Source organism: Amblyraja radiata, chromosome 5, assembly GCF_010909765.2.
Source record: "Amblyraja radiata isolate CabotCenter1 chromosome 5, sAmbRad1.1.pri, whole genome shotgun sequence".
Classification (NCBI taxonomy): Eukaryota; Metazoa; Chordata; class Chondrichthyes; order Rajiformes; family Rajidae; genus Amblyraja; species Amblyraja radiata.
Genome location: NC_045960.1, coordinates 59,419,954 through 59,433,394, shown reverse-complemented (window position 1 = coordinate 59,433,394; position 13,441 = coordinate 59,419,954). Strand labels below are relative to the sequence as shown.

General features: G+C 44.1%; 1 protein-coding gene across 1 annotated transcript in view; it reads left to right on the top strand.

Moving 5' to 3' along the window:
• Positions 1–12,664, top strand: part of enpp4 (ectonucleotide pyrophosphatase/phosphodiesterase 4) — a 30,397-nt gene extending 17,733 nt beyond the window's left edge. Inside the window, exons 3-4 of the mRNA XM_033021329.1 lie at positions 8,680–8,850; positions 11,638–12,664. Of these exons, the coding sequence (XP_032877220.1) occupies positions 8,680–8,850; positions 11,638–12,008 (542 nt within the window). The 3' untranslated portion in view covers positions 12,009–12,664. The remainder of the gene's footprint in view (positions 1–8,679; positions 8,851–11,637) is intronic.
• The last annotated feature ends 777 nt before the right edge of the window (positions 12,665–13,441 follow it).

Here is a 13,441-nt window from a genome sequence, read left to right as displayed (position 1 = left end):
CCCTCCCTCAACGGGAAGCGTCCGAGGATGACTCTCCCCTATGGAGCAACTTGTGGAGAAGTTGCTCCACAATTATATGCTCCGAAGGAGGGAGCAGCATCAGCACAGGTCTCCTCAGCAGACCGTGCCAGGAGCCTCGCACATGGGGCAGCACAATGTCTTCCCCACTAGAGGGGGAAGTACATATGGAGGAAACTACTCTGAATCAGAGTACGGAAGCACAACGGGGGAACATTCCCAGGGAAGAGCAGAAGAAATACCTCTGCAATCATCCAGGTTTGCTATTACTACACCACTGGGTGCTCCCCTGGATGTAGACCCGGCGAGTAACATCAATTACTTAGCATCCCACCCACTCAAAGAACTGGCCATGGAAGAAACCATGAACAGGTAGCCCCCACCAGCTACTGTGCTTCCCTGAAGGTCCAAGCAGTGAACCATGTCATCTGGGGACAAATTGGGCCTATCATCCAGAACCACGAATTAAAATTCCAGAAGGTACTAAACCTACTGGGGTCTGGTATTACTTCATTTGCAGGAGGAGTGGAAGGAGGACTCCTCACTGACCGGGAACAGGACACTATGGCACTATTGTGCAATGCCCGCTTCAAGATAAATTGTATTCGGAATAATGCAATTAAACCAGCAATCAACTCGAAGTTCGCAGCCCTTTGTAAAGCCAGCAACATCCAGCCCGCAAACTACCTGTTCGGAGAAGACCTGCCGAGACAGGTACGGGATCTGGATGACGAGGCAAAGACCATGCGCCTCATAACCAAAGGTCAGGTTACCCCTAAGGGTCCATCGACAAGATTGCACCCTTATAGCTCTCGCCGTTTCACGTCTAGAGAGCCAGGCACTGGAGGAAGACCCACACCAGAGTCAAGGTCTTTTTTAGGGGCAGGCCCCAGCTGGCCGACAGCCGGCTGGGGCCTGAGGAGAGAGCAACCACCAGCTCAACCCCCCAAACCTCGTGAACGAAAACCAGCGCCATACCGCCAGTAACAGCAGAGGCAAGTCAAATCAGTTCCTTAGGGAACACTCCAGACAAACCTCATATACAGGTGGGAGGAAGGTTAAAATATTTCTTGAGAGAATGGTGTTGGGTTACTACGGATCCGTTTGTACTGCACAGTATAGAAGGGTTCAAAATTGAGTTCATTTTGAATTCATCACCACCCACAACACACTCTAATATTCGCACATATGTTTTCTCCCAACAAGAAACCATGGATATACAGGAAGAAATTGAAAATTTATCTGACAAAAATGTAATTGAGAGGTCGCATACAGAACCTCACGAATTCATATCCAATATATTCTCAAAAGAGAAAAAAGATGGAGGGGTCCGCATCATTCTGGGTCTTTCGGAACTCAATACATATGTGCAATATAAACACTTTAAAATGGACAATTTTGGAACAGCAACTCAGCTGGTTTCCAAAAATGGTTACATGGCATGCATCGACCTCAAAGATGCATACTATTCGGTGTCTATTCACAAAGAGTACAGGAGATATTTGAAGTTTAACTGGATGGGTCAATTATGGCAATACAAGGCTCTGCCAAATGCGTTGACATCAGCTCCTAGACTGTTTACTAAATTACTGAAACAAATTCTGGGTCTACTAAGGTCTCAAAACCACATAGTCATGGCATATTTGGATGACATTTTCATCTTTGGAGTCACCAAAGAATTGGCAGAAGCAACAGTCAAAGCAACCAAAACCCTGTTTGAAAGACTTGGTTTCCTCATCCATCCAGTTAAATCAAAATTGACACCTACCAGGGTAATTGATTACCTAGGATTTACAATCAACACAGTAAAAATGTTGGTGACTATGCCTAGGGGCAAACAACAAGATTTGAGGAAAGCCTGCAATGACCTGATAGTTAAATACAAACCATCTATCAGGCAAACAGCGAGTGTAATTGGCAAATTGGTAGCTGCCTTTCCTGCAGTACGTTACGGGCGTTTGCATTACCAGAATTTACAGCGAGCAAAGGAACGAGCACTCAGATCACATGCAGGCCAGTTTGGCAAACCTATGCGATTGCCAGCTGAGGCCATTGTTGAACTACAATGGTGGATGGCGAATGTAAGGGAAATCTTGCTCGAAAGCCCATCAGTAGTTCTTCAAACCAACGCAAACGGTTTAGGATGGGGAGCTACTAACACAGTTAAGAGCTGTGGGGGCAGATGGAATGAGCAGGAGTCTGCGATTTTCCAACAATATGGAATCAATTACCTGGAATTGTTGGGGGCACAATATGGGCTCAAGGCTTTCTGTAGCAACATGCAGCATGTACATGTTCAAATTCAGATTGATAACACAACAGCGGTGGCATAAATCAATCACACGGGTGGTGTAAAATCTGTATCCTGTGACAGATTATCAAACCTCATTTGGCACTGGTGTATCGAGAGGGATATTTGGGTTACCAGGTAGATATAACACGGTGGCAGATGCTAGGTCACGAATGTTTAATGATAACACGGAGTGGATGTTGAATCGTGCAGTATTTAACGAAACAACTACACGATTTGGCATTCCAGATATGGATCTGTTTGCATCTAGATTAAACCATCAGTTACCCAGATATGTGTCCTGAGAGCCGGATCCAGGAGCAGAGGCAGTGGATGCTTTCTCCCTAAACTGGGGAGGAATGTTTATGTATGCCTTTCCGCCATTTTGCCTCATAAACCGATGCTTGACTAAAATCAAGCAAGACAAAACCACATGCATTTTGGTAGTACCAGATTGGCCTACACAAGCCTGGTTCCTGAAAATTTGGGGAATCATAGTCCAGCCATTAATGGTTGTACCCAAGAGGAGGGACCTCCTAGTAAACCCAGTTACAGGGAGCAATCATTCACTATTTGACCGTATTAATTTGTTGGTTTGCAGATTCTGAGGAGGCCATTTCAAGGTATTGGACTATCCGAACAAACTGTGGATGTCATCACAAAGGCATGGAGGGACAGTACTAAAAAACAGTACGCCACTAATATAAAGAAGTGAGAAACGTTCTGCTATGCCAATAATATAACATACAACACTGTTCGGATTACGGATGTCTTGCCGTTCCTATCAGCCCTGTACTATGACTACAAACTAAGTTATAGCACAAATAGTGCCAGAAATGCACTCTCCTCCTATCTGACACTGGAGGCAGGGCACGGGCCGATAGGAACGCACCCCTTTGTAACAAAATTTATGAAGGGAATTTACAATTCAATACCTCCAAGGCCAAGGTACACGGACACATGGGATGTGAGCCTGCTTCGTCATTGTGGACCACCTATGGCCTTATCATTGTCTAAACTAACCCTGAAGGTGGTTATGCTGATGGCACTAGTAACAGCCCAAAGAGTCCAGACACTACAAAAGCTACGACTGGACTACATGACCACCATATGAACAGTATAACATTCGTTATCAGGGACCTGATCAAACAGAGCAGGCCAGGAATGCCAGGGATGAAGATCCAGTTCTTGCCATATCCAGAGGACCAACGGTTGTGTGGGGTGACATACTTACACCACTATCTGAGCGTTACGGAGAACCTCAGAGGCACAGAACAATCGGTCCTCATCAGCCACAAAAAACCACACCAGAAGGTGTCAACTCAAACTATCTCCAGATAGTTAAAGGAGGTACTGGCGGTAGCAGGAGTAAACACTCGTATCTTCAAATCCCACTCCACCAGGGATGCATCTACGTCGGCAGCAAGAACGATGGACGTACCCCTTGATGACATCCTAGCGGCTGCAGGATGGGCGAACGAAAGAACGTTCCAACGGTTTTATAACAAACCCATAACCGGACCATGGGTGTTTGCTCGTACCATTTTATGTTCTGTTACCTAGTTTTCCCCCAGGTTGGGAGGGGAAACTATTTTTTTTTTTAAATTCTTTTCTTTAAAGCATCAGTGTCTTTACTTACCTACGTTATGTCTGAATGCTTTAATAATAACTCTCATCCATGGTCAATCCATTCAGTGTGTGACGCCTGGATTCGTAACCGGCGTGAAATCACAGCTTTGAAATCTTCACGTAGTCACTCACGTGACTCCGAAGTAAAATAGTAAGATTAAACAAGAACTTACCAGTTTGAAGTTTGATCTTGATTTTATGAGGAGTTACGATGAGCGATTACGTGCCCACCGCTCCCACCCTCATACTATCAAGGTCATCTGGAAGTTCTAGTTTCTTCACAATCTTACTATTCTCAGGTCTACTTTTTTATCTGTGATTTAACACCGCTGCTTTGAAGATTGATGCGCACGCAGACGGACGGCCCTTCTTCACGTAATCGCTCATCGTAACACCTCATAAAATCAAGATCAAACTTCAAACTGGTAAGTTCTCATTTAATCTTACTATTTTAGTGCACATATTATTTAAATAGTATTGCAAAGAATTTAGATAATATTTCAATTATTCTTCTATGTAAATACACAGGAGGCTTAAGGAAGCAGAATCATATCCATACAATAATTTGCACAATGACTGGCACATACCATTGATTATTAGTGGTCTTTTCATCATGGAAACATAATGGTATCTGTTATTGGTGACTGTGACTGTTATTTGTATGGTGTTTAAACAAATAATATTTGCTGATATAGTTTTTGCACACAGTGGCCTTCAAGAGTAGTCATTCAATGGAGAGGGGCAAGGAATTGGCCTTGTAGAATTATTTTAATTGATCTACAGTATGTGAATGTTTGTGGATAATGCCTCAAGTGAATGCTTCTGAAATGGATTTTTCAGCTTCCAAATCTCCAGTTCAGCCTTTAAACTAAATTGTGTTAGATGCACACCAGATGTAATGGAGAGAGTTATCTGCACACTGTCTGGCTGGGGTGGATGGCAGTATCAAAATAAGAGCTGATAATATACAGAATAAAGGGAACCCCAAGTCAAATAAATTCTGATAATCCATTATCCAATCATTTGGACATCCTGATGGTTTGGCATCGGATGTGCCTATACAAAATACACCCCCATCCTATTACTTGAACTATAACCACAGTGTTCAATTCAGAACGAGAGTTGATCACATTATAGAATGGTTTTCCAATTCAACAGACCCCATAAATTTTGGGCACAGTTCCTGCTCTCTCTAAACGTGGCGGAATCACTGGACAATTTACTGTTTTAATTTGTAAGTCATTTTTTTAAAGTGAGTTAAAAGTGTGTTGGAGTATTAATACAATTAACATCCAGTACTCTGGATAATTAGAGTCATACAGCATGGAAACGGGGCCTTCATCCCAGCTTGCCCAATGCCGTCCCTAGGTGCCCCATCTACACCAATCCCACTTGCCTGTGTTCGTCCCGTGTCCCTCTAAACCTTTGCTATCCATGTACCTGTCCAAATGTCTTTTAAATGTTGTCATAGTTTCTGTCTCAACCACATCCTCATTCCTTATACCCATCACCTTCTTTGTGAAAAGGTTGTTCTTCAGATTTCTATTATATCTTTCACTCCTCATCTTAAACATGTCCTCTGATAATTTATTACCCTACTCTGGCGAGAAAAAACTGTGTGCATCGATCCTAAAGAGGGAAGAAGATTAGACTTTGTTGCCTTCCATCACAGTGAGGAATGTGGGAATCCGCTGCGGTGGATGTTTATGTTAACTTTGTGTCTTGTAGCTTTTTTTTAGTATGGCTGTATGGTAATCGAGTTTTACTGTACCTTAATTGGTACACGTGACAATAAAAGACCTTTGAAACCTTTATTATTCCCCTCATGATCTTGTACACCTCTATAAGATCACCTCTTATCCTCATACGCCAAGGAATACAGCGCCCTAGCCTGCCTAACCTCTCTCCATAACTCAAACCGCAAGTTCTGGCAGCATCCTTGTAAACCACTCTGCACTCTTTCCAGCTTAACAATATCTTTCATGTAGCAGACTGGCATAATACTCCAACTGTAGTACATAACATCCCAACTTCTATACTCAATACCCTGACTGATGAAGGCCAATGTGCTGAATGCCTTCTTGACCACCCTATCTACCTGTGACACCACTTTTAAGGAACTATGTACCTGCACTCCTATATCCTTCTGATCTACAACCCTCTGCAGAGCCCTGCCATTAACTGTGTAGGTCTTGCCCTGGTTAGACTTTTCAAAATGCAACACCTCACACTTTGTTGTATTAAACTCCCATCAACCATTCCTCAGCCCATCTGCCCAACTGATCAAGATCATGCTGCAATTTTTGACGACCATATTTGCTATGAGGCACATTACGAGCCACAGGCCTACAGTCCGAAAAACAACCCTCCACCTTGTCCCATATCTCTTTTTTTTTTTTCTTGACCAGAGCCTCCATTTCTATTGTCCTCCAAGCTTCCTTACCATATAACCATATAACAATTACAGCACGGAAACAGGCCATCTCGGCCCTACAAGTCCGCGCCGAACAATTTTTTTCCCTTAGTCCCACCTGCCTGCACTCATACCATAACCCTCCATTCCCTTCTCATCCATATGCCTATCCAATTTATTCTTAAATGATACCAACGAACCTGCCGCCACCACTTCCACTGGAAGCTCATTCCACACCGCTACCACTCTCTGAGTAAAGAAGTTCCCCCTCATGTTACCCCTAAACTTCTGTCCCTTAATTCTGAAGTCGTGTCCTCTTGTTTGAATCTTCTCTATTCTCAAAGGGAAAAGCTTGATCACATCAACTCTGTCTATCCCTCTCATCATTTTAAAGACCTCTATCAAGTCCCCCCCTTAACCTTCTGCGCTCCAGAGAATAAAGACCTAACTTATTCAACCTATCTCTGTAACTTAGTTGTTGAAACCCAGGCAACATTCTAGTAAATCTCCTCTGTACTCTCTCTATTTTGTTGACATCCTTCCTATAATTGGGCGACCAAAATTGTACACCATACTCCAGATTTGGTCTCACCAATGCCTTGTACAATTTTAACATTACATCCCAGCTTCTATACTCAATGCTCTGATTTATAAAGGCTAGCATACCAAAAGCTTTCTTTACCACCCTATCTATATGAGATTCCACCTTCAAGGAACTATGCACGGTTATTCACAGATCCCTCTGTTCAACTGTATTCTTCAATTCCCTACCATTTATCATGTACGTCCTATTTTGATTTGTCCTGCCAAGGTGTAACACCTCACATTTATCAGCATTAAACTCCATCTGCCATCTTTCAGCCCATTTTTCCAAGTGGCCTAAATCACTCTGTAGACTTTGGAAATCCTCTTACGTTTGCCCAGAACTCCTGTCATCAGACTTTTAAAGATCCCACTTTCCAAGCATTCCTTTTCCTGCAAACAACCTGCTTCAGTCAACTTGAGCGAGTTCTTGTCTAATACCATTAAAGTTGGCCTTGCCCCAATTTAGAATTTTATCTCATGGGCCCACCTTGTCTTTATCCAAAACTATCTGCTTGTTTAGTTTTTAGTATAGTTTAGAGCTACGGTGTGGTAACAGGCCCTTTGGCTCACCGTCCATATCAACAAGAAATCACCCACTAGTTCTATCCTACACACTAGGAACAATTTACAGAGGTCAATTAACCCACAAATCTGCATGCCTTGGAATATGGGGGGAAACCAGAGCTTGAGGGAGTCATTGTGGGCCATATTTGGGAAATAACAGAAAATGCACCAAGCAAGAGGTTCTGTTTGGAGAATGCCAGTGCAAGGAACTAAGGAATATGATCTTTGGAATAAAATTGTTATGGGGATAGGATGGTTGTGGAAGTAAACACCATTGTGAAGGAATCAAGTAGGAAAGAAAAGTCTTATTTCATAGGAAACACATTTTTGGGACAAATAAGTAATGGCATTGGGATTAGACCCATTTGAATTTGCATGGGCCATGATGCACACAGGCAGAATAGAATTTAGATAAAGGCCTAGAAAAGATAGCATACCTATGGAGCTTCGTGGTCATTATTTGGGATGCCTAGGACTGTTCTGAGGTAAATTTCAGAAATCTGCCTCAGAGGGTGGAGGCCGGTTCTCTGGATACTTTCAAGAGAGAGCTAGATAAGGTTCTTAAAGATAGCAGTCAGGGGATATGGTGAAAAGGCAGGAACGGGTTACTGATTGTGGATGATCAGCCATGATCACATGGAATTACGGTGCTGGCTCGAAGGGCCGAATGGCCTACTCCTGCACCTTGTCTATTGTCTGTAACTTGTATCCATATAAAGCAACCTTAATTTGTTTGAGCTCTCCATTACTGGGGCAGAATCTTGAGTCATAATTATTTCAAAGTATAACAGATCAATTAAAAGTGTGTAAACGGTGGATTGCATTTTAACAACCAATATCATTCTGGAATGAAAATGGACACATAAACCTGGAGCAACTCAGTGGGTCAGGCAGCAACACTGGAGGAAAGAAATAGGTGATGTTTCGGGTCGAGACCCCTCTTCAAGCCCGATTCAGGTCTTGACCCGAAACATCACCTTTTCCTTTTCTCCAGAGATGCTGCCTGACCTGCTGAGTTACTCCAGCTTTTTGTGTCTTATCTTTGGTGTAAACCAACATCTGCAGTTCCATCCTACACCATTCTGGAATGGGCAGGCTTGCTCAGCATTTGTTGTTTTTCTCTATTTTAATATTTTGCTCAGGATTTACAATAAGCTGTGTCACTTTTTGTTTACAATAGATGTACATTACGTATACACGTTGCTGTCAAAATGTGATAAACACATGAAGGTTTATTTGAAAGAAGATATCCCAGACCGTTTTCATTACAAGCACAATACGAGAATTCAACCCATTCTTCTTGTTGCCGATGAAGGATGGACAATTGTTCAGAATGGATCACTCCCACAATGTAAGTTCAGAATATAAGCTTTTTGACATTTGTTTGCTGTAAAAGCCCTGTCTCACTGTGCGAGCTGACCCACGAGGTACCCCAAGTGAAAGACTTGTGGTTGTGTATGAGATTCCAAGTATATGATCAAGAGTTTAACCGAGTTCCCACGGGTTTGACTAAGTTTGCCGTATACTTGTCATTTCTGCGATGTTCCAAGTTCGTCTCCCGAGTTACTCTTGAGCCAAACGTGAATGAAGGTCTGTTTTAATAAGTAACAGTGTTAAAGAAGACATCTCCATCCTGCGGCTTTGATTTAAAGATAGAATTCAGCGCGGCCGCATCTGTTGTGACCTACAAAGGGAAAATGCGTACTGTCCAGTGCCAGAGCAGTTATACTTTTGATTTGTTTGAAACACACATCACGTTGTTAGAAGACCAGCGGGCGGAGGTTTGCTATGTTTTAATTGAATTTACTGCCAGGTCTACACACTGCAGGGAGACGGAAGATGAAATCGTTGAATGTGGACGGATGTGCACATCAGATTGTTGGGAGACGGAGCTCAGGGTTCGCCTCCTGAGCTGCTTTGGTGCCCAAGCGTGAGTTGAGGTGGAGGGAGGTTGGGGGGGGGGGGGAGGGGGGTCAGGTTTAACTCGCCCATTTGACAGAGGCAGAGGATTACGAGGATCCAGCGAGACTCTGACTGCATGGCCACCACGCCGCCGCCGCCTTGCTCTGACAACTTGTTGGATGTGGAGAGCTGAGACTGCCCCGCTGGTGGCCAACTTCCCCCTGCCCTCCGTCGCCGCTCCCAGCCGGCCGGGAGGAGATGTGCATGGAGCCCACCACCGGAGTCGTGTCTGACTGCCTGGGCAGCCTGAGGGAGGCAGATGCACCCTGCCCAGGGAGTGGCCACGGAGAGACTGCGGGGGGGAGTACCTCAGTCTGACTGTGATAGGGAGAGACAGAGGCGCGCACACTCACACACACACACGGTGTGGAGTTCCTCTGACTGACTGACTGTCTGTGTGGGGGGGTGGGACAGAGAGAGAGAGAGAGAGAGAGACACACACAGGCAGCGTGGAGTACCTTTAACTGTGTGTGTGGGAGAGAGACAGAGGCAGACACACACACACAATGGGCAGTGTGTACCTCAGTCTGTGTGTGTGTGTGTGTGTAGGGGAGAGAGAGACACAGAGACCTCTGACTGTGTAGGAAGGAGAGAGGGGGGGGGAGAGAGAGAGAGAGGCACAGAGGCAGTGTGGTGTACTTTGGCGTGACTGGGGGTGAGAGAAAGAGCGCACAGGACCTCGGGTGTGTGGGAGGGAATTGAGACTAAGCAGAATACATCAGTCTTATTGTGTGTGGGGGGAGAAAGAGAGAGGTGGGTTGGGGGGGGAGAAAGAGATAAATGGGGGGGTAGCTCCATGGATGTTGTCCTCGTGGATTTTATTAAGGCATTTGTTGAAGTCCCCAATGGTAGACTGATCTAGACGATTAAGATGCACAGAATTCACAGTAACTCAAGTCATATGGATTCAGAACTGGCTGACTGATATAAAACAGGGTTGTGGTTGTGGTGACCAATAGAGTTCTGCATGGATCTGTGCTGCGACCTCGTGTTTGTGATGTATATAAATGACTTCTACGTAAATGTAAATCTAGATGAGTTAGTTAGTAAGTTTGCCAGTGACGCCCAGATTGCTGGAGTTGCAGACAATAGGAAAGGCTGTCAAAGTATAAAACGGGATATAAATCAGCTACAGAAATGAGCGGTGAAATAGCAGATGCCGTTTAATCCGAGTAAAGGTGAGATATTGCACTTTGGGAGGTTGAATGTAAGGGGAAGGTATACTGTTGATGGCAAGACTTTTAACTGAATTGATATGCTGAGGGATAGAAACATAGAAACATAGAAATTAGGTGCAGGAGTAGGCCATTCGGCCCTTCGAGCCTGCACCGCCATTCAATATGATCATGGCTGATCATCCAACTCAGTATCCCGTACCTGCCTTCTCTCCATACCCTCTGATCCCCTTAGCCACAAGGGCCACATCTAACTCCCTCTTAAATATAGCCAATGAACTGGCCTCGACTACCCTCTGTGGCAGGGAGTTCCAGAGATTCACCACTCTCTGTGTGAAAAAAGTTCTTCTCATCTCGGTTTTAAAGGATTTCCCCCTTATCCTTAAGCTGTGACCCCTTGTCCTGGACTTCCCCAACATCGGGAGCAATCTTCCTGCATCTAGCCTGTCCAACCCCTTAAGAATTTTGTAAGTTTCTATAAGATCCCCTCTCAATCTCCTAAATTCTAGAGAGTATAAACCAAGTCTATCCAGTCTTTCTTCATAAGACAGTCCTGACATCCCAGGAATCAGTGGATCTTGGGGTCCAGATCCATACCTTGAAAGTGACTGAAAGGTGATCTAATAGAGGACGTGCAACATTAAAGCATAAAGAGAGGCGATTTCTTCCACTGGTGGGATGGAGAGGGTGTGGGGATTATAAACTAGAAGTTGTGAAATAAGAAATCCTTTTTTAAAATTAATTACTGACCATGAAAAACATTTACACTGAGTTCCACAATCTCATCACTAGAATGTGGATTAACAGGTGAATTGCATGGATGCATTAAGCGGAAGCTGGATACGTACACAACAATGAAAAGGAAATATTGATAGAATTAGATGAAGCAGATGGGAGGGGTGAAAGGAATATAATCATAAGGTAGACACTGTGCTGAAAACACCAAATTCTGTGGAATAGAAAATAAATATCATTTATATTTTGCTTTTTTTTTTTTTCAGTGGGTGATCATGGTTATGACAATGCTTTACCGAGTATGCATCCCCTTCTGGTAGCTCATGGACCAGTATTTCGAAAGGCTTATAAAACCGACTCGATCAACAGCGTTGATGTCTACCCACTGATGTGCCATATCCTAGGACTGAAGGAAGAGCCCAACAATGGAACTTTCAGAAATGTACGATGCATGATGGCCAGTGAGTCCTGTGTGAGCCTGCCTGACGTGATTGGAATTGTGATTGGCTCCTTAATGATATTGATTACACTGTCCTGCCTTATAACACTACTGAAGAAACGAGTATCATCACCTCATCGTGCATTTGCACGTCTTCAGTTACAGGATGACGATGATGATGATCCTTTGATAGATTAATTTCAAGACTGTGAAGAGCTATGATGGTCAGTGAAATATTTTTCATTGACAAAAGCCAATGTGATTTAGTACTCCACTTCACAAGTTTAAAAACCAACTGCTGTCGTACCAAAATAAATGTATCCCAAATATGAGACAACTTTGCAGGGAATAATAAGTACAGATCCTATTAAATTAAGTAAGATTAAGTAATTTCACCAGCCAATGTACTTGATTACTTCATGGCAAAATATGCTTGGTAATGGCAATTATCAGTCGAAGTTGTATTAACTTATCAGAGCTGTAGGTATGTTCAGACAGGTCATTTTATTTCAAAATGATACTGAGGGAATGTTGAAAGGAAAAAAGTGAAATGTTACATTTAAGATAGTTGCTTTAGCTGGAACATTTTCAGAAGTTATGGTTTGCTCCTGTGTACTAAATCATTTAGTTTTAAACTTATTATCCATCTGTATTTAAAATATTGAATTTTGCCACAATCGGTGAATCTGCAGAACTATAGAAGTTGCTTGACTCTAAAGATAAGCAAACACGTTAGTTATTTAAAGCCGATTTGAAGCTAGTTTTTGTATGGGGAAAGTTAGGTTATAGTTTTATATTATCAAAAATACATCACTGAAAAATGCAGTAAATGTAATTAAGATTTTTAAACAAATTGGCTACAGGTGCACAACCTTTTATCCGGAGTTCCGGAAACCGAAAAACTCCGAAAACCGGCCATTTTTTCCAGGATGTCGTCTGCACACCAAAGCTCGCGTTTGGCGCCAAACTTGACCCGAAACGACCCACGGTCAACCCATGTCTGTACTACTGTAGCGGCTGCCTCCACCCCGGAGACCGGGGAGACACTTAAACATCTGTAAATCATTGCTTAAATGTTAGTCAGTTAGTTTGGAGGGCTTTTATGTGAAGGGGGAAACTTTAATTCTTAGTCCCCTACCTGGTCGGAGAGGCGGGGAGCGGTCAATGCCTTACCGGGTCGCCGTGCAGTAAGCTCCGGAGCGCTGTGGCTGCCGACTCCCAGCTGGGGCTGCGGGCGTCCTTCCGCGGGCGGCGCCGGTTGTAGCTCCGAGCCCAGCAACTCTACCCCTGGCTGCGCGGCGCTCCAAATCCAGCGCGGCCCACGGCCGGACGCCCGCAGCCCCCAGCTCCGCGATGTTGGGAGTCGGCGGCCACAGCACTCCGTAGCTTACTGCACGGCGACCCGGTAAGGCATTGCCCGCTCCCCGCCTCTCCGACCAGGTAGGGGACTAAGAATTAAAGTTTCCCCCTTCACCCCCCCCACCACATAAAATCCCTCCAAACTAACTGACTAACATTTATGCAATGATTTCCCAGTCTCCGGGGAGGAGGCAGCCGCTCCAGACTTTTCAAGCCGCCTCCTCATCTACGCTACCTACCTAATCTACGCTAAAAATCTTCCATTCGGAAAT